The sequence below is a fragment of the Pongo pygmaeus genome, chromosome 4 (assembly GCF_028885625.2).
Source record: "Pongo pygmaeus isolate AG05252 chromosome 4, NHGRI_mPonPyg2-v2.0_pri, whole genome shotgun sequence".
NCBI classification, from domain to species: Eukaryota; Metazoa; Chordata; class Mammalia; order Primates; family Hominidae; genus Pongo; species Pongo pygmaeus.
In genome coordinates, this window is record NC_072377.2 from 70,611,520 (window position 1) to 70,635,348 (window position 23,829).

A 23,829-nucleotide genomic window follows, 5' to 3' on the forward strand; every position below is an offset into this window, starting at 1 on the left:
TTTATAGTTTGGGAACCAGTCAAAACATACTGTATTCTACCCTAAGTAAATTAAGATCTAAGGCTGCAAACGTCCTATTATATATCCAGTGCTTTAGAAGGGCATTTTAATAATACTACTCTAATCCAGACCTATGTTTCCTATTGAAAGATATTAGGAATCAATGTCACTTACATGTAAACCCAAATGCTGGGCTATATCTCTAATTGGGTCTTGTAGAGTCATTAAATCAATCTATTGGCTATAAGCCAGTATTTGAAGCCTTCTTTGTGGTCACCAACAGGGATTACAAGGATTGGGTTTTGATCATCCTTAATATCCTGTTCAGTAACAATGCCAACACTACTATCAAAGTTTTTACAATCTAAATCCTTATTTACTATTTCGTCAATTATGGCATTGCTCTGATTCCTGTCCAAAGGGCTATTGCTGATGCTGTATCCAAGGAAAGCGCTCTGGCTGAAAGTTATATTAATTGATTTGTAGGAGACTGACCCATAGACACACAGTACCAGCGCACCGTCTGGGCTCATCAAATTTCCTCCTTTGGTTAATGCTACTGTCCCTGAGCACGTCCATTCAGACCATATGGTTCTTATTCAACCCTTGAATGGCTTATTCAGGCGAACATCCAATGGCTGTAATAGCGATGTCAGACCCCCCAGGACTCACGCAAAGATCAGTTTTTAATTTTTTGGCCATATTTCTTACTCCATCTGTTAAATGTGCATGGAACAGTTCCCATACTTACATGGAACATTTGTGGAACTGCGCCCCTGGGCAGGGATCCCATATCTTTTGCAGCCAGAGTTTGACGAGATCATCATGGATTCAATCCTTTGGATATGTCTATGGTATCACTCGAGCAGTATTTCTACCCCCTCCCTTTTTAAAAAAGATTTATTCAGAAAACTATGAGTAGCTTTGGTTTTATTCTGCTGGCTAGACAGTGTATAGGTTCTTTCTTGTTCCTTCTGGTGAGAGTAGTTTTGAAACTCAGAGTTAAGATCAGATGTTGTGAATATTTCATCCATTTCTCGGAGACACACAAACTCATGCTTATACTCTCTACTGCCAGCTAAGGCAGTCTGCCAAAGAATTTTCTGCCCACCATCATCTAAGGTTGACAAATAATAATGAAAAGTATTGATGATACTCTAGTAATATGTTAGCACTTTCCCTCTGAGGAGGCCCGCAAAAAGCTCACTGAAATATTATCTAATTCTATCCTCATATTATCTCTATGAAATATATAGAAATTGGTTGTCTCCCATTTTAGAGATTCATTATTTTACCAATTGTCACACAATCATATATGCTTAGCTCAATGTTCTACTCACATTGCTTTCTTATTGTGATTCCTAAAAGGAGATACTGTTTACAGGTAGAAAATGAAAAATATATTGAGTACTAAAGGGCGAAATACATTGTCACCACCTAGATTAGGCTTAGTGACCCACTTGATTCCCGTGACAATGAAAATTGCTTTTTTACTTTGCAAAATTTCTCATGTGAAGATAAAGTAAAATTAGAGTCAGCATAGAGAGGCAAAGATTTCAACTCTGAAATTAGAAAGACCTGGGCTGAAATGTCAGCTATGCCATTAAATTACTGTTCAATTTAGGGCTGGTAAGTCTTATTTTTCTCTTCTGTAAAGTGGAGTTAAAACTGTACCTACCTCATATGATTTCTCTTAATATTAAACAGAAGAATGATTGCAAAGCACTTAGCAACATGTGCTGGGCATAGTGTAAGTACTTTTTTTTTTTTTTTTTTTTTTTTTTGTTGAGATGAAGTCTCGCTCTGTTGCCCAGGCTGGAGTGCAATGGCGCGCAACCTTGTCTCACTGCAACCTCCGCCTCCTGGGTTCAAGTGATTCTCCTGTCTCAGCCTCAGCCTCCTGAGTAGCTGGGACTACAGGTGCCTGCCACCACACCCGGCTAATTTTTGTATTTTTAGTAGAGACAGGGTTTCACCATGTTAGCCAGGCTAGTCTCGAACTCCTGACCTAAGGTGATCAGCCCACCTAGGCCTCCCAAAGTGCTGGGATTGCAGGCATAAGCCACCAGGCCCGGCGTAAGTACTTCTTAAATATTCATGATCTTTGTCATTATTGTTACTGGGATGTCAATTATTTTTAGATGGCAAGTATACAAACTAACCACAGAAAGTTGACCAGATTAATTGAAAATTCCACTTTAATTTTGTCACTAGCTCTTTGCAGGGCTGTTTTTCTTTGGGTCAAAATTCTGAGGTCTGGTTTACTTTCCAAATATTATAGCCCTAAGGGCAAAATCTCCATTTGGCAACAGTAAATATTCTTCCTTCTTAAGGAGAAAAAAATAACAAAAATTAACAACAAAAATTCATGCAAGAGATAACATGGTCAGTACAGTTAGTAAAAGATAAAAAATAAAGAAGTGTTTGGCTCACATGTCTAGTTCTTTTTGTTTGTTTTTTCTGAAAGCTTCTTCATAAGTTCAAAGTTAATGATAAGGTTATTCTGAGGACCATCTACTGCTCTATCCTTTTCCTTTCTAGGAGTCTGAGTTTGTATTTTTTTCATTCATTTATTCATTTTTTTAAGACTTATTAGTGTCATTCCTAAAACTTTATCTATCTTCCAGGTCTCTGGAAAAACAACAAAGATTTGTTTTGTAGATAAGTTTTAGACAGTGATATCCGCTATATTGGCCTTCTGATAGTACACTCTTATGTTGTGAATATAAATGACCCCTTGACATATAAACTTTGCCATATTTACAAGGTTTTTAAATAGTTTTTCATGGAGGCCTTTGGAGGTATGTCAGAAGCTGGCAAAGGTCCAAAGACAGGGTAAAGGGCAGGCAAAAGGCTTTTTAAACCAGAGCATTTCCATTTTTTTCAAATGTATATATATTAGAATTCTGTAGACTTCACTTAAAGAAAGGGTTTATGGATCAAAAAGTTGATGATTAACCTAGATTAAAAATGTGAATCTTTAGAAATCAAATATATTTTGCCCCATTTTATTCACTTTCTCTTGTCTGTGATCATTCTTATTTGTGCTTAGAAGTAATATTTGGCTGGGCACGGTGGCTCACACCTGTAATCCCAGCACCTTGGGAGGCCGAGGTGGGTGGATCACAAGGTCAGGAGATGGAGACCAGCCTGGCCAACATGGTGAAACCCCATCTCTACTAAAAATACGAAAATTAGCTGGGCATGGTGGTGTGTGCCTGTAATCGCAGCTACTCAGGCAAGAGAACTGCTTAAACCCAGGAGGTGAAGGTTGTAGTGAGCCGAGATAGTGCTACTGCACTCCAGCCTGGTGACAGAGCTATATTCCGTCTAAAAAAAAAAAAAATTACATTTCCTCTCTATTTGCTTATTGAAATTTAAATTCAATACTGCTAGCTTTAAAATTGTCTGAGAGCATTTCTAGTTTTCCCTCAAATTGTAATTTCCAAGAAATTTATCATCTCTATCATATATATGCACATATGTGCTATACGATATGACATTTGATGGCCCTGCTTTAAGCACAAATGATTGGTATTAAATATGTATTTACAATATAATTTACTGGTGGAGCTGAGCTATGTGTTCTCAGATAGCCACTACTAGTGGTTTACTGTGGACCATGAACTTGATCATGAGAATAATAATAAATCAATGGCAAATAAAGAAACAGATTCTCCCTGTGACTCTCCCTCTTTATGGTTGTGTATTTCTTCTAAGTAGAGACTGAGGTAAATTGACAAGAATTATTGGTTCCAAAGTAAATATGGATTGTTGTTTCAAGAATGCAATTCCTAATATTTTCTATCACTTTAGTGAAAAAAAATAGAAGGAATTTTTGTAGTGAATGAATTTCTTCGTATTTTTATTGGCTACTTAACAATATCTTAAAAAAAAAGATTCTAAATCCTTTTTAAATTACCCTATGAGTTCATATATTTAGCATAATTTACCAACATTTCCAAACTTAGCATGGAAAAGCCATCAACATGGCACTAGGTCATGGGTCCTGAATGAAGCCGTCAGCAAGGATTAATAAACTGTGACAGCTGCCCAAAAGCTTTCATTCCTTTTTACTTAACCATCAGATTGCAAGCTGAAACTCAGTATAATCCTTGTTGAAACTAGCCCAGCTAACATGGAAGAAGTCAGAACTGAGAACAGATGACAGTAATAGTTATCGCAAATTCAGTCTATAGAAATAAATTCTAGAATTTAAATTTACATAAATAGCAATTCCTAGAAAATTTTAAGAGTAGTACACAAACTGCTACTATCTGTTTCAACAATTGTTGTTGTTTTTCCTTTTTTTAGAGACAGAGTCTCTCACTTTGTTGCATAGGATGGACTTGAACTTCTAGGCTTGAGTGATCCTCCCACCCGAGCTTCCCACTTAGCTGGGACTACAGGGGTGGGCCACTGTGCCAAGCATGTTTAAACAAGTCTTAATAATTATATTTTTGAAAACTAGATTGATGAATCTAAAATTATTTGCTCTAATTTCTATGTTCAATAAATTATTTAATTATTATTTTTCTACTAGTCCCTTCTCTCACACTGCAATCTAAAAGTGACTTTAGATGGGGTGTGGTGGCTCATGCCTACAGTCCCAGCACTTTGGGAGGCTGAGGTGGGCAGATTACTTGAGCCCAGCAGTTTGAGACCAGCATGGGCAACAGCAACATGGCGAAACCCCATCTCTACCGAAAAATACAAAAATCAGCTGGGTGGTGTGTATCTGTAGTCCCAGCTACTTAGGAGGCTGAGGTGGGAGGATTGCTTGAACCCCAGAGGTGGAGGTTGCAGTGAGCCAAGATCGTACCCCTGCACTACAGCCTGAGCAACAAAATGAGACCATGAGACCCTGTCTCAAAAAAAAAAAAAAGTGACTTTAGTAATACTATAGTTACAAAGTCTACTTCTGGGTCACATAATTTTCCAGGGAATTATTTACCAGAAAAACTAGACTATGTTATATGAGTAAACAGACTAAATTACATAACAAAAAGATTGTTGTTGCATTACTTTTGGTACAAATATAACATACATACACCAAAATAAAGGTGAAACTGACCTAAAAGATAGTTACCAACTGTAATTTCCTAAATAATGCATATTTGCAGCTACCAAGGTACGACAATTAACCTATTGTTCTAGTAATTAATTATTTTTAAGTAGATTTTAAATGAATATATAAGACTTCCTGGTGGTTGAATATTAGCACCAGCAATTTATCACTTTTGTATACATGTCAAACAGGTAGTAAATCATTGAGCTTACCCCTTTTTCAATATTCCCAGTTTGACACAGTGTCCCCTCAGCTGCGGGAATACTGTTCGTGACACAGCGGTTGCTTTTGCTGAGACACCAGAGCTCTCTACACACTTCCTAGGAAAGAAGGCAAAAGCAAGTTGATCAGAAATAGAGTCATGTCCAATTCTTCCATAAAATACACTACAGTCACTCTGCATTACTTTCAAGAGAACCTGGGTACCTTTTGCTGCTGAAGCATCAGAGATGAGGATTTTGGAGGAGGTTTTTATGAAACATCTTGCAGTATCATTTAACTATTTGTCTTTATAATTCTTATTTTAGCAGATAAAGTATATCTTAGCTTTTAATATTAGGATCTTTTTACAATAGTGTATAGAAATTTCATTAACATAGATGAGTAGGGAGAAAAAAATGACTATGTAGAAAGGAAAATATGTTTATTACACTCAAGAATATACAATAGTACAAACTTACCAATTACTAATAAAGAGATGCCAGGAAAATGACTTCTTAGATCTACCATAATATTCAAATGGAGACAATTTTAAAACAGGAAAATAGACCATGGAATGGATAGGAATTTAATGTATGAATTTTTAAAATTTTGAAGTATATTTTGGAGTAATTTTTAACATTCATATATGCCTAGGCACAATCTAACAACGTTATTTTCAGTACATCAATATAGCCTACCTCCACGAAAGGAAACTTGGTTTTGAACCAATACTGCTGTTTATAGAATGCTTTGGGTATGTTGTGTGGAGTTGTCCTGTCTCCTTTCTTATGATTTTCCATTATCCTACCTCAGCATAGGAAAATTACAACACTTATTCTAATATTGACAATATAAAATACTTTTTTGTTAATACTATATTAACATATCAGATTTTAAAATAAGCTGTCCAATATTATTCCTACATAAAGCGTTTCAACAGCCCCCAAAAAACTTCCTTTTGAAGAAAATACTCAAATTTTCAGCTTATTTTTATGTATAATCACCAACTAGCATCATTACCAATGTTACAAGTTTTTAATTTAAGCTAGAACAACTTAGTATAACATATATTTATAATAAAAATATGATTATCTGAAATGCAAAAGTAAACTAACATGACATTTAATCCTTTTGCTTTTATTCCTCAACTGATCTTTTAACTCCCAAAACATAAGAACTCACATTACAAACACAATCAGAATTAAGGCAATGAAATATCGATGTCACTAGTTAACTGGTCCTACAAATGGAAGTGCCCCACAGAGTATAACAAATTGAGGGGATATCTTTGGGTTTCTCTTTAGGGTGCCTCCTACCAGGCAGAGAGGAGACATATAGTGTCTATTAAGGTTTTTTTTGTTTGTTTGTTTGTTTTCTGAGACAGAGTCTCACTGTGTCACCTAGGCTGGAGTGCAGTGGCACGATCTCAGCTCACTGCAACCTCCACCTCCTGGGTTCAAGTGATTCTCTTGCATCAGCCTCCCAAGTAGCTGGGACTACAGGCACCTGACACCTTGCCCAGCTAATTTTTGTATTTTCAGTAGAGACAGGGTTTCACAATGTTGGCCAGGCTGGTCTTGAACTCCTGACCTCGTGATCTGCCTCCCCTTGGCCTCCCAAAGTGCTGAGATTACAGGCGTGAGCCACTGTGCCTGGTCCTATTAGGCTTTTAAATACCTAAAAATGTTTAAACTCCATTTGGAGAACTAGTGGCCTAGAGAGAGATAAAATATTAGAGAAGAGGAGCATGGGCCAGGCGCAGTGGCTCATGCCTGTAATCCCACAGTTTAGGAGGTCTAGGTGGGAAGATCGCTTGAGCCCAGGAGTTAGAAGTTGCAGTGAACTGCGATTGCACCATTGCACTCCAGCCTGGATGACAGAATGAGGCTCTGTGTCAAAAAAAAAAAAAAAAAAAGGAAACAAAGAAAGAGAGAGAGAGGGAGGGAGGGAGGGAAAGGAAGGAAGGAAGTTAGGAAGGAAGGAAGGGAGGCAAAGAAAGAGAGAGACAGAGAGAAATGAAGAAAGAAAGAAGAGAAAGAAAGAGAAAGAAAGAAAGAAAGAAAAGAAAGGAAGAGAAAGAAAGAAAGAAAGAAAGAGAAAGAAAGGGATCATGTACTGCGGATCATAATATAAACATAAAACGTTCTCATGTTTATAATCCAATATTACAAATTCACTTTTCTTTCAAAGCTTTAGTTTATGTTTTAAGGGGTTATTTATACTACTTTATTCTTTTTCTATAGAAGATGGCTTTTAAACCTGCAAGTTCTGCACATGTATCCCAGAACTTAAAGTAAAATAAAAAAAAAAATAAATAAATAAGTAAAATAAAAATAAAATAAATAAAAATATGGTTTTTCAGTTTATATTCCTTAATATATTCTTGTAGTTTAATATTTAAAAAGCAGTAAGAGTAACATTTAAGGGCTTTGAACTATTGCTCCATGTATCAAAAATCTATCCAAATTCAAGGAAAAATGTGTTCATAAAAACAGAGGAGCATTAATAGAGATTAATATAGAGATTATGAAAAATTTTCATCCATAGTCCTGGATGATACTCCTGATCTTTTCTGATCTTTATTAGGTTGCATTCTTACTTTAGACAAAGGTAAAAGAAGCCTAAAGTTTAGACAAAACTAAGCGTTGAAAGTTCTATTACTGAAAAAGACGATACTTATTGCATCTATCAGCAAAACACACTATTTAGTCAGGTTACAGAAACTTTATTTTCCAAAAGTGCCTTGAAAATCTCTACTCAAAGTAGCAGGTGCTTAAGATACTTTTTTCAAAACGTTAATCTGAAGATTCACAATAGGGCCCTCTTACCTTTTAGAGAATGATGCATTTTGAAAACTAGATCCCCACTTCTAATGCATTTTGTTACCTTGGTGGGCTCCTGGGGATTCAAATTTGTTACCACATTAACTTCTCTGTTTACAGTAAAATCACTGTTTAAAGTATGGGAGTGGAATTCTATGTTGAGGAACACTCCCAAAACGTAGAACTAGTCACGGAGAAGGCTCTGAAGAGTTTTCAGATAGATCTTGCAATTGTAATCTCAACTTGAATAAGAAAGATACTGATATCCAGTTTAGGAATGTTTCCCAAGACTTTTTTTTTTTTAAAGGATATTCTCTTGAAAGATAAAAAGAAAATTTCATTTCGTACAAAGTAAACAAGAAGTACACTTCCTGAATGAACTTGAGATCAATTCCACACTTTCAGAAATACACTTCTTTCTCTAAACTGCTAAATCCAGAACATGGATGATATATTTGCATAGGTATGTCAGTTTCATTTGCACATGCATATTAGTTGCTGAATAAGCAGCCTAACATAGGTTCCAGGCTCTAATAAAGTTAAATGGATGCTGAAATTGTTTGCCTCTTGGGGAATTCACATGGCAATCATCATAGTAGGCAGATTTCCCTAAATAAAATATAGGAGGTGCTGAAGTATAGTGAGAAAGAATGATTTTCTTTTTTTCTTTTTACTATCCACCAGCTTAGCTTTAGTTCTCTTTCACATACTCATGAATCCTGACAGAAGTTAAGATTTATTAAGATTAGTTTCATAACCTCTGTGAATTAACAAATCAGTGCCTGTGTGTTAGAATCCCCTTGATAATCCTAAATTTTGTTTTGGGAAGACTCTGTAGGGGAAATTTGGGTCTTTGTGCTTGCTCTTGAGTTTAAGGAAGGAGAGAGAAGTTATCCACAGTCCCCACTAAAGGACATTTCTGTTATATGACACTGGAAATTTGAATTGGAATCTCTAACGTTATGGGGTCAACTTCTAATCAGTTAGGAGGAATGCCTGGCAATACAAAAGTAATAGCTTTTTTCCAACTCATTCAAGAATATTTATCAAGAATCTGCTATGCACCAGGCATTATGTTGGTTTTATAAAAAAATAATAATCACTTAGAATTCATGGGCACTTCAGAGGAAAAGGTAGGTTATAGTCAGACACGTAGCCCAAATGGCATGGACTGGTATTGCTCTATAATAAAGTTTGTAATGTTCTTTGACAAAATTAGAAGGATGATGTCAATGTGAACAGGTGCTTGCTTTATTTCGTTTTGACGTCTCACTGCAACCTCGAACTCCTGGGCTCAAGAGATCCTCCTGCCTCGGCCTTCCAAAGTGTTGCGATTACAGGTGTTAGCCACCATACTAAGCCTGGACAGTTTTTTTTTTTTTCCATAAAACTAATGCTTTTTATTTTAATGGACTGTCCTTATTTGTTAAGTTGTAATCTTTTTACTTTATTGGTGTTACAGTAGACTGTAAAATTCCCAAGGGCAGGGTCTGTATGCTTATGGCAGGCTTTGCAAAATGTTCCTTCCTGGCAAAATTAAGAATTGGCATCTCTATCCTTGTCTGCTAGTTTTTAGAAGGAAATTTTCCCTGCCTACAAAAGTCTAAAAGTTTCTGAACTACCTGCTGCCCAAGACTTTTTTTTTTTGATTTTTTATTTCAATAACGTTTGGGGTACAAGTGGTTTTTTGTTACATGGATGAATTATATTGTGGTGAATTTTGAGATTTTAGTGCACCTCTCACCTGAGTAGAGTACACCGTAACTAACGTGTAGTTTATCTCTAGACCCCTCCCACCCTCCCCCTTGAGTCTCTAAAGTCCATTATATCACTCTGTATGCCTCTGTATACTCATAGCTTAGCTCCCACTTATAAGTGAGAACATACAATGTTTGGTTTTCCACTCTCATGTTACTTCACTTAGAATAATGGCCTCCAGCTCCATCCAAGTTGCTGCAAGACATACTTTGATCTCTTTATGGCTGAGTAGTATTCCGCAAGGTACATATACCACAGTTTCTTTGTTCATTCATTAGTCAATGGGCACTTAGGTTGGTTCCACATCTTTGCAATTGTGAATTGTGCTGCTATAAATATACGTGTGCAAGAGTCTTTTCCATATAATGACTTCTTTTCCTTTGGGTAGATACCCAGTAGTGGGATTGCTAGATCGAAAGGCAGACCTACTTTTAACTCTTTATGGAATCCCCTTTATGCTTTCCATTGAGGTACTAATTTACATTTCCATCAGCAATGTGTAAGTGTTCCCTTTCCCTCACATCCATGCCAACATCTATTGTTTTTTGACTTTTTAACTATGGCAATTCTTGCAAGAGTAAGGTGGTATCTCACTGTGGTTTTAATTTGCATTTCCCTGATGATTAGTGATGTTGAGCATTTTTTCCATTGCCCAAGACTGGATAGTCAATGTTTGTTTAGTTGTATTTATGTGTTTACCAGTGCTTTTAATGCCAATTTCTTCTTATATCTTACCACTATCTTCTGAATCCAATTTCTTTCTTTTTGACATACATCCATTAGCAGTTAATTTAGCAGGGACACTTTTTGATATTTTTCTGAAAATATCTTAATTGTATTCTCATTTTTTAATGATATTTAAATTGAATATACTAGGCTGACATTTATCTTACCTTAGCATTTGAAGGTGTTAAAATTCACTGTCATTTTGACTTCTGTGGAGGCTGATGAAAAGTCAATTGTCAGTCTAACTGCTGTTTCTTCTTTACAGTCTTTTTTTTTTTTTTTTTTTTTTTTTGAGGCAGGGTCTCACTCTGTAGCCCAGGCTGAAGTGTAGTGGTGTGAACATGGCTCACTGCGGCCTTGACTTCCCAGGCTCAAGTGATCCTCCCACCTCATCCCCCAAAGTAGCTGGGACTACAAGCACATGCCACCATGCTCAGCTAATTTTTGTATTTTTTGGCAGACACAGAGTTTCACCATGTTGCTCAAGCTGGTCTTGAACTCCTGAGCTCAAGGAATCCTCCCATCTTGGTCTCTCAAAGCACTGGGATTACAGGCATGAGCCACCGCACCCGACCTTTATAGTCTTTCTTGTTGCTTCCAATATTTTTTCTATCTGCTTTGGGACAATTTCATCACTGTATCTTTTATTTATTTATTTTTTTGTGAGACATAGTCTCATTCTGTCACCCAGGCTAGAGTGCAATGGTGCGATCTAGGCTCACTACAACCTCCACCTCCCGGGTTCAAGCAATTCTCCTGCCTCAGCCTCCCGAGTAGCTGGGATTACAGGCGCCTGCCACCATGCCTGGCTAATTTTTGTATTTTTAGTAGAGACAGGGTTTCGCCACATTGGCCAGGCTGGTCTCGAGCTCCCGACCTCAAGTGATCCGCCTGCCTCGGCCTTCCAAAGTGCTGGGATTACAGGCATGAGCCACTCTGCCTGAGCTTCATTACTGTATCTAAGTGTTCTTTTTATTTATCTACTGGAGATTCATGCTCTGATTTCTATGTCTTTCTTTGATTCTAAAAAACTATTAGTTATTATCTCTTTTAATGTGTATCTTTCCTATTCTTTCTTCTAAAGCTCCTATTTAACTTACATTAGACCTTCTCGTTTCAATCACCTATTTCTTAACCTCTCCTAGATATTTCCCTATCTTTTTCTCTTGGGTCATTAATCTTCCTACCTGTCAACTTCATGGTGGATTGTTTCCTCGTGTTGTTTGTTATTTTGTATTCAAGCTCATCTTCAGTGAATATTATTTTTTGTTTGCGTATTCTGTGCCTCTTGAATTGTAGAAGTGCACCTTCATTTATTTCTATCACACATCCCAAGGTTTTCACTGAACCAATTTGTCATGTTGATTTATTTGGTCAGCACCATGTAGGCTGTATATGGTTTTACTTTGTTCTTATGTGAGGCACAAGCCTGGGGCTTCGGTTTCTTATGGGAGCCATTTTTTGCCTCATTAAAGCATTTGTACAGTTAAATCTCTGCTGGCATTTGTTCCCAGCATCCCAATCAGCTGATCCTTTGCAGCCTTAATCTCTGTGGTTTGTAATGCTTCCTTCTTAGAGACATTGGCTTTTGAGGACATTTGCCTCCAATAGAGACCTCTTTCATAAAAATTAAGAATTGGATCCAGACTTTAGCTTTATCAATCAACTTTTAAACTATAACACAAATGATATAAAAGACGTGTATCTTCACAGCTTCTTCATCTACCCTCATGGCTGCAATAGAGAGCTTAGTGATTTGGAAATAAAGCCACTAAGCCAACCACCATGTTGAATTAAAAAAACACCTTTCTTTAGGCCTTTCTAAGAGTCTTTAATGCTATAGACTGTATCTTTAAATATGAGAAAGCTTGCCTGATAGCTTCAAATCATTAATATACTAGGAAACATTCACACATAAAAAAACAAGGCTTGTGCATTATACTGGCATCATTCCTCAACTGTTCCTATGTCCTTTCTGATCACATAAATACATGTTGTAGCTAAATGAACTAAATTTAGTTGAGTTTATTAGTTTTATTTTATCTAGCATTTTTGTTTTCATACCTGAAGGAATGATTGTGTTTACTATTTGTCCTGTTGTTGAAACTGGAACTATTTTCCTAGAGTTTAGAAAGTCAATTTTATAAATGATTGGGGGAAAAATGTGCAGGTCATCCTAGAAGAGAAGTCAGTTCAATCAATGCGTAAAAGCAGATTTCAGTTCTATATACGGAAGAATCTTCCAAAAGTCAGAGTGAACCATGATGAACTAAAACTGAATCCCCATCACTGTAGATACTTCAGCACATATTTCATGATCACTTAGCAGGGATGTTGTAGGAAGGAATAAAAGAAAGGAACTAATGATTTTTTCAGGGTATACTATCAACTACCATGTCAGGCATATTCATATTTGTATCTCATTTATTCATCATGGTAATCTCTTTAGAAAATGTGAGAAACTTTAGGTTCAGAATAATTTAGCAATTTGTTTCAATTCTAACTAGATGTAGATTTGAATCAGCTCTGTTCGATATCAATGTCCGATAATCGCCACACACCTAAGCTACTTTCCCATTTCTCTTAAATGTACCAGAACTGAATAATGTCCCTGGCCAATTAAGGCTGATTAGTAATGGTTTACTTTTGTATTCCAATAAAATATAAAACCTCACTAAACTTAATACCCTCCTATTTTTTACTTTGATTTTAACGGACAATATCTCCAAATTATAACTATTATGTACTAATTTATAACATCTTCACTCAATATATGAGTTTAGGAATCAACTTATGCATTATTATTACTGAACTTCTAAATGTAATATCAACACTTGTGTGTGGATTTTAAAAAGATACTGTTAACATATTTCACAAAAGTGTTTCATGGCCTTCCAAGAAACAAGACATTTAAAAATACTCCTACTTATTTAAAATTTTAGTATCAATTCACAGATTTTCGGTTTACATGAGTTTTGAAATGAACAACACTATTTGCATATATTAACAATAATTTAAAATATTAACAAATATAAGTGGGTAATAAAAGTATATTTAGAAAACAGTTTTATGATAATCATCTAATGTAAAATAACTTACCTAATATGCAGAAAACAACCTTGTAAAGAACTAAAATAGGGCTTTTTTGATCAGAATAGAATGATTGCTTCACAAAGACTATAATTTCTAAATAATGTTAGAATTACCTTTTCTAATGTTTTCATTATTTTTAAGAAACTATATATGTTAAACCAGACTAAAAAATGGGAATAGAAACTCTCCTATTTACCGAAGAAAATTAAAATTAGCAGCTTACACAAGGGGAGGAGGTGACATCATGAAAGTACAAAATCATTTTACAATTATTATGTCATTAAGGAAAGCAGTATGTGAAGAGAAAATGGTGTCTTTATGGTGTTGGCAAAAAAGTGTCAAACTCTGTAAAATATTTGAAGAGATTTATTCTAGGTCAAATATGAGTCATCAATGGCCCATGACAGGGCCCCAGGAGATCCTAAGAACATATGCCCGAGGTGGTCAGGCTACAGCTTGGTTTTATACGTTTTAAGGGGTGGTGAGTTCCAGGTCATAGATGGAGTAAAAGATTTTCTGATTGGCAATCAGTTGAAAGAGTTATTATCTAAAGACCTGGAATCAATAGAAGAGAATGTATGGGTTAGGATAAGGAATTGTGAAAATCAAGGTTCTTATTATGCAGATGAAGCCTCCAGGTAGCAGGCTTCCCAGAGAGAGTAGTTTGTAAATGTTTCTTATTAGACTTAAAAAGGTGCCAGACTCCCAGTTAATTCTCTCCTGGATCAAGGAAAAGACCTGGAAAGGGAAGGGGATTCTCAGCAGAATGTGTATTCTCCCTACAAGAGACAGCTCTACAGGGCCACTTCAACACATGCCAAATAAATAGATTTTAGGGTAAAATTCTCCCATTTCTTTCGGGGACTGCTATCCGTCATGTGATGCTATACGAGAGTCAGGTTGGAATTTGGTATCTTATTGCTACAAAGAATCTGTTTCATCAATCTTAAGATCTCTGTTTTAATGATAATGTTGGTCAGCTGTACCTTCCAAAGAGAGGACAGTATAATGAGGTATGTCTGACCGCACCTTCCCATCATGGCCTCAACTAGATTTTCAGGTTTACTTTGGAATAACCTTGGCCAAGAAGGAAGGCAGGTGTCTAACAGTTGGTTGAGGAGCTTAGGATTTTATTGTTGGTTTACAGTTGCTGGCTGGTTTTAAAAATTTTTTAAATAAAGTTTAAAGACTAAAAAAGAGACATGCGCACACTTTTGGCCCTTGGGAAACTCTAAATTCTATGCATGTTGGGTCCTTGATTCTAAATATGAAACATCCTCTTTGTCCACATTAGCCTATCAGTAACACCTCTCAACAGCTGCTTGCAATAAAGGATCCTGAAGGTAAAGAGGGAGAGCAGAGCCCTAAAGGTCAGGAAGGAGCATCGGTGCTTAGAAAGGTTACTTATCATTTGATCACACAAAGGAAAATTGAAAACCAACATATGGTGACCTTATGGCCTAGTTTCAGGTGTTTAGTAGCCATCTGAAGAAAGAGGATAATGTACCCTTATTTTTGCCTTAAATAGTTTAATCCTGTTATGTTACAGGTAATGGGAAATTTAAGTGCAACAGATCCTAGAAAGGCAAAAAAACAAAAACTAAACTAAAAAAAACTCTTAATCCACAAATCCCATTTATATAAGTAATCACCAACTTAAAAGTATTCAAAACTGACTAAATGGTTAAAAAAAAGAAAAGAAAAGACCTCTAAGAAGCAAATGCAGGGTAAAAACTAGTAATCTTTAAAGATACAAGTGATCATGGACTTATGATTTTAGCTTAGAATTTAAGAAAAAAATCAAATAAACTTCTTGTCAAGTATATGCCTGATAAATATGTTTGGATTTCAAAAGAATATTGAGGTGCTAAAATAATTACACACCTTTTATTCCCTAAACCTGTATAAAACGACACTGTAGAATATTTTTACCACCTTAAAATCTTCAAGGAAAGTGTGATTCTATAATCTTTCTCAGTTTAACATTCTAATATTTAATAACTTGAAATTCTTCCTAATACCTAATCTACAACCTTCCAGCTGTAAAAATTAAGACAACTGTGGGATATTTTATGCTCTTGGTAGGGAAGCAGAACAATTTGTTACCAGCAATCAAACTGTAATAAGTGTTCCAAAACCAGAAAATGGTTTTTGAGGCCAACATTTAGCTTTCTTTTTTACAGGCTACTCAAACTCATTTTCTCGTTCCCTTATATGTACTTCTCAGTATTTCCCTGCTATCCTCTCCCAAGTTGTCTGTATCTCTTAAAAAAGTTGCATAGGTGGCCAGTGATATCTCCAAAAGACTCGTACAACTAACATACAATTATATGAAAGAATGATTCTCAATAACAATGCAATAATAACTGAATCTTATTTAATTGGTGGTGATAAAATAATAAAATAAACAAAAGGGAATAAGCATGAGTCTGAGAGACAAAGTATGCCAGTTTTTATTAAACACTCTCCAGGGAAAGGATACCCTGATCAGAGAACTCAACTATCTTGTCTCTAGCAGTTACCCTGACATCAAAGAGCTATATTCAGGTAGGCACAGCTTGATGGCATTATTATTATAGTTATTAATTAATATATTAAGAAAATATGCACTACCCCGTATTTTTATTCAATGCTTACTGAATAATTTTTTGATAATAAATTGGCCTACCGGGTAGGTTTGTTTCGGTGAGAAAATATGCAGATTTCAATAGAATTGAATGAATATAAACTATGTGGCTCGATTTCTTACTATAAATTAATAAATCCAAATTTATATCTATATTTACTCTCTTGATCTTCATTTCTAATATTAAATCCTAAAATCTCTTATCACTTAAAGTTTGGAACAAATATGGTACTCAACCGCTTGTAGATTATTCTATCATTAATCATCTAATTGAGGTAAGTAGAAGAGAAAACTTTCAAGTTTGGTGATCTGTAAGTAAAATATAACAATGGCCACAAATATGTTTCCACTGGAAAGAGTAAAAATTAATGTGAAGTCTTAAAGTTATGTCATATTCTCTTTTTATAAGTTATTTTATGTTTCCACTACAACACACTGGGATTCTGCAATCCTAAATCAAAATTATGGAGCCCACACACCTTTACACACAAACACCTCCATTCATCTCATTTCAGAGTTATGAGCACCATCTAGTATAAAAAGAATAAATTCTATATTTACCTAGAAAAGTAAGGACATTGCTACACTGGAGAATCATTAGTGGCAGAGCTGTTTTAGTACTCTGCGTAGGGTGTGTTTGGAGGGCAAGAGAAAAGGGAAAAGAGGACACCACAGATCACTTTACAAAAGTCTTTAATTTTCTAACATGGGTTTTCCAGATTACAGAATTACATTTGTTTCCTAAGACATAATATGCCTTAGACATTATGTTATTTTCTGGCATCTTGCTGCTTTTAAGATAAAAACTTAACGTGGCCTACAAGGTGCAGTTACACTTGGCTTCTACCTTTTTCTCCTGTTTCTTCTGTGTGGTGTTTATTTGAGAGCACTGGGCACAGTGGCTTTCTCTCAGCTCTTCAAACACACAGGCTCAGGGTCTTCCCAACAGTCCTCTCTCCACTCTCTTCACCAGATAACTCTTCTCACTCATCTATTTGTCAAATATTTATTGAGTTCCCATAAGAGCCAGGCATTGAGCTAGTCACTACACAAATAGCCATAAACAAGTCAGGTGGAATCCTTCCCCTCATGGCAATTACACTCCCTTTATAATTATCAGCTCATTCATTCAACAAATATTAATTGAGCACCTACCATGAGCCAGGTACTGTTCTAGTCACTGGGGATACAGCTGTGAATCAGACAAAATATCTGCCCCTAAGGAAAATACTTCCTAGGGGGGAAAGTAGTAATAAGCAAGATAAACAAGTAAAATAGATAGAATGTCAGGAAATGATAAATATTGAGAAATATAAGACAAGGAAAATGATAGGAAGTGTGTGTGTGTATGTGTCTGTGTGTGCACGTGGATGTACAATATTAAGTAATGTTGTTAGAAAAGGCCTCATTTACATGATCACACTTAATAAGTAACCAAATAAGCAACATGATTACGGATTTTTAAAAGTGCTATGAAAGAAATAAACAGTATAATGTGAAACAGAGTAACTGAGGAAAGCCTTTTTAATAACGAATGATCAGACAGAGGGCCTGTCTGAAGAGAAACTGGCATTTGAGCTGAGACTGAAGAGTGAAATTGAGTCAGTACGTGCGCCTTGGAATATCTTAACATGCTCCCCAAAGTACAAAAGGTTCAGATTCTCCTAAAGCAGTACCAGCATTATCAGCTATACTGAAATGTTATCACGGATGACAGATTCATAGAGGAAATGAAAACATTTATTGAATGTCATGTGCCAGGTAAATAAAAGACAATTTGCATGCTTGTCATACCTTTTTGCTATCTGAAGTTTACAAGAACAACCTGGCTGCTGTTCACTGAAAAAAGGGACCAAAACTGAGTAAAATCTATTAATGGTCAATTTTAGGTCATAGTAATAGTTTATGGGGAACAGATTTTTTAAATTTAGAATATTCTGATAAAAATATGCTGTTCCATCCATCATGACACCATGTATTAGCTCATGTGTTCCCATTTATGGTTCAGGATATATGGCCTACTGATAAAACATTCTTCAGTTCTACATTTAAAATAAGCAGTAACATGTACAACACACTATTATGCATTTATGTGCTAACACTTAAGTCTATGTAAACAGTGACAAACTTCATAGACAATAAAAATTTCCCATAAATAAACAAAGCTATGAGGTCTATAAAATTTCTTTATTTTGTGGTCTTAAATCTACCTGTAGATGAACAATCAGCTCTTAATAATTAACAGTAAATTATGTACTGGATATTGTTAACCTATACTGAACCATTAAGTGTACTGGAAAACAATATTTGAGATATGATTTAAGTGACAGAATAAAAAAATAAAGAGCTAAAGCTGAGGCTGAGCCTTGAATTAATCTATGCTTTTTGGGAAGCAGTCAAAAGATTACCCACAGCCCCTACATTATATAGGCTCATTAGTGACTTCCTTCCTACGTTTAAACTTATTGTTATTACTGCACTATGCTTTTTGATAATTCAGTTTTTGTAATTCTTTTCTAATAAAAAAGAGGAGATTAATGGAAAATGGAAGAGACAACAGATTCTCCAGAGTTTTACAGGAAAGAGCTTATTACTCTAAAAAGCCAAAGAAACATTTCTTGGACATACTGATACTGCTGTTTTATTCGCAATGTATTTTCATCCAGGAATCATCCAAGGCCTCTTAGAAACCTACAACAGAGCTAGCAGATATTTTTAGATGATCTAGTAAGAATCTAGCTTTGCAGGTTACTTGTCTGTACTTGTATTTTACCTTGAAGACGTCCTATCTTTTTATATAAGGTAAAAGAAAAGAAATTCACTCAAATCCAGGACTCAAGAGTTTCAGACATCTGATAACTTATGACCCTAAAAAATGACTTTAGAGAAGGTCTCCCGACCACCTCTCTCCCAAAAAAGACTGGGACAATATAGGGACTTTAGAGAAGATTTTTAGTAACAGACATTACCTGATAAAAATTTAATAACAAGTGTCTTGTGAAACAAAATACATCTGCTACCTGTGTTTCATTAACATAATTACTATTCCTAATAGAAAACAGAACTGACATCAATTAGGACTTTATTTATTTATTTATTTATTTACTTTGGAGTAGGTATATCACACTCTGTATTTTTAGTTTCCTCACCTATAAAATATTATATAATAATTATGATTTGATTGTTTGTTTTTTGAGATGGAGTTTTGCTCTTGTTGCCCAGGCTGGAGTGCAGTGGCATGATCTCAGCTCACTGCAACCCCCACCTCCTGGGTCCAAGCCATTCTCCAGCCTCAGCCTCCCAAGTAGCTGGGATTACAGGCATGCGTCACCACACCTGGCTAATTTTGTATTTTCAGTAGAGACAGGGTCTCTCCACGTTGGTCAGGCTGGTCTCGAATTCCCAACCTCAGGTGATCCACCTGCCTTGGGCTCCCAAAGTGCTGGGATTACAGGCGTGAGCCACCGCGCCTGGCCAATAATTATGATTTTTATCAACTCAATCTGAAGTAGCTCAGAAAAAAGTCACTACATAAATACCAGAAACTATATATCATTTATAGAATACTGCATTATACAACTATATTGCTCTGTATTTTGTACTGTACTGTTTTGTTTTTTGTATTTATAGCCATTACAACCTCCTCACAACTTCTATAGGAATTTAAGAACACTTGAAAAATAAGAAAAGATGATATGCAAGAATAATAGTGAAAAATGTTGCCCTGAGTAAAATAAAACAGAAAAATTTTCATGTAAATTTCCAAACATAACTAACATGTGTATTAATGAGCCTACTCACTAAGAATTCAGGCAAGATTTTTCATAACTACAGATGTAATCATTGGTAACCCAGCAATGACTACTTCATGGCCAAGTGGAAGAGATGGAAAGCTGATCACTTCTGCAGTATAGATCCTTCGGTAGTCCTTTTCTTTTCTTTTTTCTTTTTTCTTTTTTTCTTTTCTTTTCTTTTTTTTTTTTTTTAAGATGGAGTCTCCCTCTGTAGCCCAGGCTGGATTGGAGTGCAGTGGCACTATCTCGGCTCACTGCAACCTCCGCTTCCCGTGTTCAAGTCATTCTCCTGCCTCAGCCTCCTGAGTAGCTGGGACTACAGGCATGCGCCACCACGCCCAGCTAATTTTTGTATTTTTAGTAGAGATGAGGTTTCACCATGTTAGCCAGGATGGTCTCAATCTCCTAACCTCCTGACCCACCCACCTCGGCTTCCCAAAGTGGTGGGATTACAGGTGTGAGCCACCACGCCTGGCCCATTCTGTAGTTCTTTTAAAATCTTTTCTGACATCATGAGAGACCTGCTAGTTGAAAGAGGAATCATTTCATGATTTTTCAACACCAGATGTATCCCCTCTCAAAAATTCTAAAATATTCTCCTAAGTCTACAGCAACTGTATTTAGTGTTCATTTCAGCATGCTACACTCAGACAGCTACATAAATCAGGGCTGGTTTGTTTTTCCCTTCAGCTGCCATCTGAAGTATGATTTGCTTACCCACTGGACTCTGACCTTTGAAGCCACTATTGTTTTCCAAAGTAGTATTTAGAATTGTTTAAAACTTTAGGGATTCACCAGATATAAACCAGCGTAGATTTGTGTAAACCGACACAAGTTCAGAGGCGGGAGTGATTGTAAAGAATCAATTATGACTCAATACACTTTGTTAGTAACATATAGAACTTAAAAAAATAACACAAGCATTTTCATATAGTATACGAATCTAGGGAAACCATTATTTTGCTACAAATCGAAGTGAAAAGGATTCACGATAAAATACTTAAAACTGTAAAGGTCTGTAAGATGCTAATGTCTCTCTCAAAGTTTTCCAATTTTATTTTGTATCTATTACAGAAGTCTTTATAAACAAAACATATTAAGAATATAAAGGCAAGCCACGCACGGTGGCTCACGCCTGTAATCCCAACACTTTGGGAGGCCGAGGCGGGCTGATCATTTGAGGTCAGGAGTTCAAGACCAGCCTGGCCAACATGGTGAAACCCCATCTCTACCAAAAATACAAAACAGCCAGGTGTGGTTGTGCACACCTGTAATCCCAGCTACTCAGAGGCTGAGGTGAGAGAATAACCTAGGAGGTGGAGGTTGTAGTGAGCCAAAATTGTGCCACTGCACTCCAGTCTGGGTGACAGCGCAAAACTCCATCTCAAATAAAAAGAATGTAAAAGCCGAATATCAGGAACATAAAGTAAAAATATGTAATTTTGTATTCTTTATCTCATTTCAAATCAATTAGTCTGAACTGAATTAGATATATAGATATAGCAAGAAGAATTAAGTCAATTTTTTATTAATTTGAGAGAGAAAAAGACTATATAGTGTAGCCATAGATTCTATAAAACTGATAATATAAATTATCTAATGTAGAAATTTGCAGGTGGAGTTAAAACCCAGTTTCCAATAGAAAACAAAAATATAGATTATTTCACTTGCTAACAAAGAAATGAGAGACATAGATACGAATAATCTAACAGAAATTTTCTAAGTTCATTTGATCATGAATTTCAATGTATCAATCCATAAGTATATATAGAAAGACTATGATTAAAGTTTGACTGACTTTTATTGAAACATAAACAACCTAAGAACAAAAGAAACTAGAACCATACAAAATAAGATTAAGGATAAGCCAAAGTTTTACACGAGGTTCTACATATCATATAATCACACAGAGTCTTTAAATCTAGTGCACAAATATGCTGCTAAAGCCTAACAAGAATAATAATAATACACTTGTCACCCAAGAGATATTTAAGAAAACACTTCCCTTTATTCTGTACCTAAAGAGGATACATACAGTGCAATGATACAGTACAATACTACCCTAACACTTAATTATTATTATTTCTAAAAGAGGATTTAAAAGACTATTTGCACAAAAATAGAAATCAGGCCAGGCGCAGTGGCTCACGCCTGTAATCCTAGCTCTTTGGGAGGCCAAGGTGAGCAGATCACTCGAGGCCAGGAGTTCGAGACCAGCCTGGCCAACATGGCAAAACCCCGTCTCTACTAAAAATACAAAAATCAGCCGGGCATGATGGTGCACGCCTGTATTCCCAGCTACTCAGGAGATTGAGGCAGGAGAATTGCTTGAACCCAGGAGACAGAGGTTGCAGGGAGCCAAGACTGCACCACTGCACTCCAGCCTGGGTGACAGTGTGAGACTCTGTCTCAAAAAAAAAAAAAAAAAAAAGGAAAAAAAGAAAAAAAAAATCAAGGCTTTCAACTTATTTTTTAAATCTGAATTTTTTTGGTAAGCAATTTGACATATTAAAAACCAATTTTTTCATTCACTATGCTTATATTGTGTTCTTAACATGTCCACTAAAATCTTGGTCTATGAAACTTAAAAATAATTTTATTCATTTTCTGATGTAGACACTGTGACTTTTTTTTAAGGCAGACATGCAGAATAAATTATGATGCCTACATTTTTTTTCTTTCATAGCAATTTTCCTTGTTTCACTACTTGAGCTAATGTCATCTTGTTCCTGCTTGGTTGTGGTGCTGGAATGTAGGCAGTGGATGAAGCAACATGAAGTGACTTAGTACTATCAAGTATGAATAAAAGTAAAGCTGTCTAGCTAATGTAAAAATGCCCTTTAGCTCAATTATATGAGTATCAGAAAAGTGGCAGAGGGATTTTAAAGCCATAACATTTCAAAAGATGAAATAAAGTTGGCATCATAAATTCAAGATTTAAAGAAAAAACACATTAAGAATTACTAAAATTCTACCTGCATCCCTCACAAGAAATCTGTAATGTGCTTAACTTAGGATTATTGAAACATTTAGAAGAAATATTGTACATATGATATCAGAAAAACTGCAGTGTCAAAAGCCATATTTAAATTAAAGATATTGCTAGAGGGAACTGACATTCATCATAATTCCATCTTAACATTTGTGTCATGGAAGAACACGTATAAATGACGAAACATAAGGATGAAGACTTCTTACCCCATATTTACATTGGCGGGAGGTTGCTCCATACTGGAAACGACATTGCTCATCAGCATCATACACCTGACCTGGGGCCACAGCTGGATAAAGAAAGTCACGCTTGGGAGGCTCATTATCAAGGCAAGTACCACGGCCTGAACTGTTCAACATAAAGGATCAAAGGAAATTAGGTACTCTATGGACTATTTCAGTCACAATTATGAAACCATGTGTTGAGCTTTGTTTTAATAACTTGATGCATGAAAAACAACACATTCTCCGAATAAATAATCACATGGCAGAACAGAATAGTTTTACTGAAACCTGAATAAAAGCTCCAAATAATTCATTTCAGCACCAAGACACAATAAAATCATTTCAGACAACAATCTGAAAATGTCACGTTGGCCTTGATTTAAACTAATTTCTCAAGGAATCAAAACAGAATTTCATATTGCTCTAAGCTTCTTGTTTGTTTTTATTGAAAATATAACCACATCTGGTAGTAGAATTAAAAACATGAAATGCAGAAAATTAAAAAAATAATTATGGTTATAATCC

General features: G+C 35.7%; 1 protein-coding gene across 6 annotated transcripts in view; it reads right to left on the reverse strand.

Moving 5' to 3' along the window:
- The window catches only part of ADAMTS6 (ADAM metallopeptidase with thrombospondin type 1 motif 6), a 331,625-nt gene that overhangs the window by 117,564 nt on the left and 190,232 nt on the right, over positions 1-23,829 (reverse strand). For 5 of the 6 annotated variants that reach the window (XR_010126390.1, XR_010126391.1, XM_054487509.2 and 2 more), the window contains 2 exons: positions 23,287-23,428; positions 5,281-5,388 (listed from right to left, as the gene is read on the reverse strand). Coding sequence is in view for 4 of the 6 variants with exons in the window: in XM_054487509.2 (XP_054343484.1) it covers positions 5,281-5,388; positions 23,287-23,428 (250 nt within the window). In the remaining 2 variants the exon portion in view is untranslated. The remainder of the gene's footprint in view (positions 1-5,280; positions 5,389-23,286; positions 23,429-23,829) is intronic. The other variant, XM_063664849.1, reaches the window with a different exon arrangement.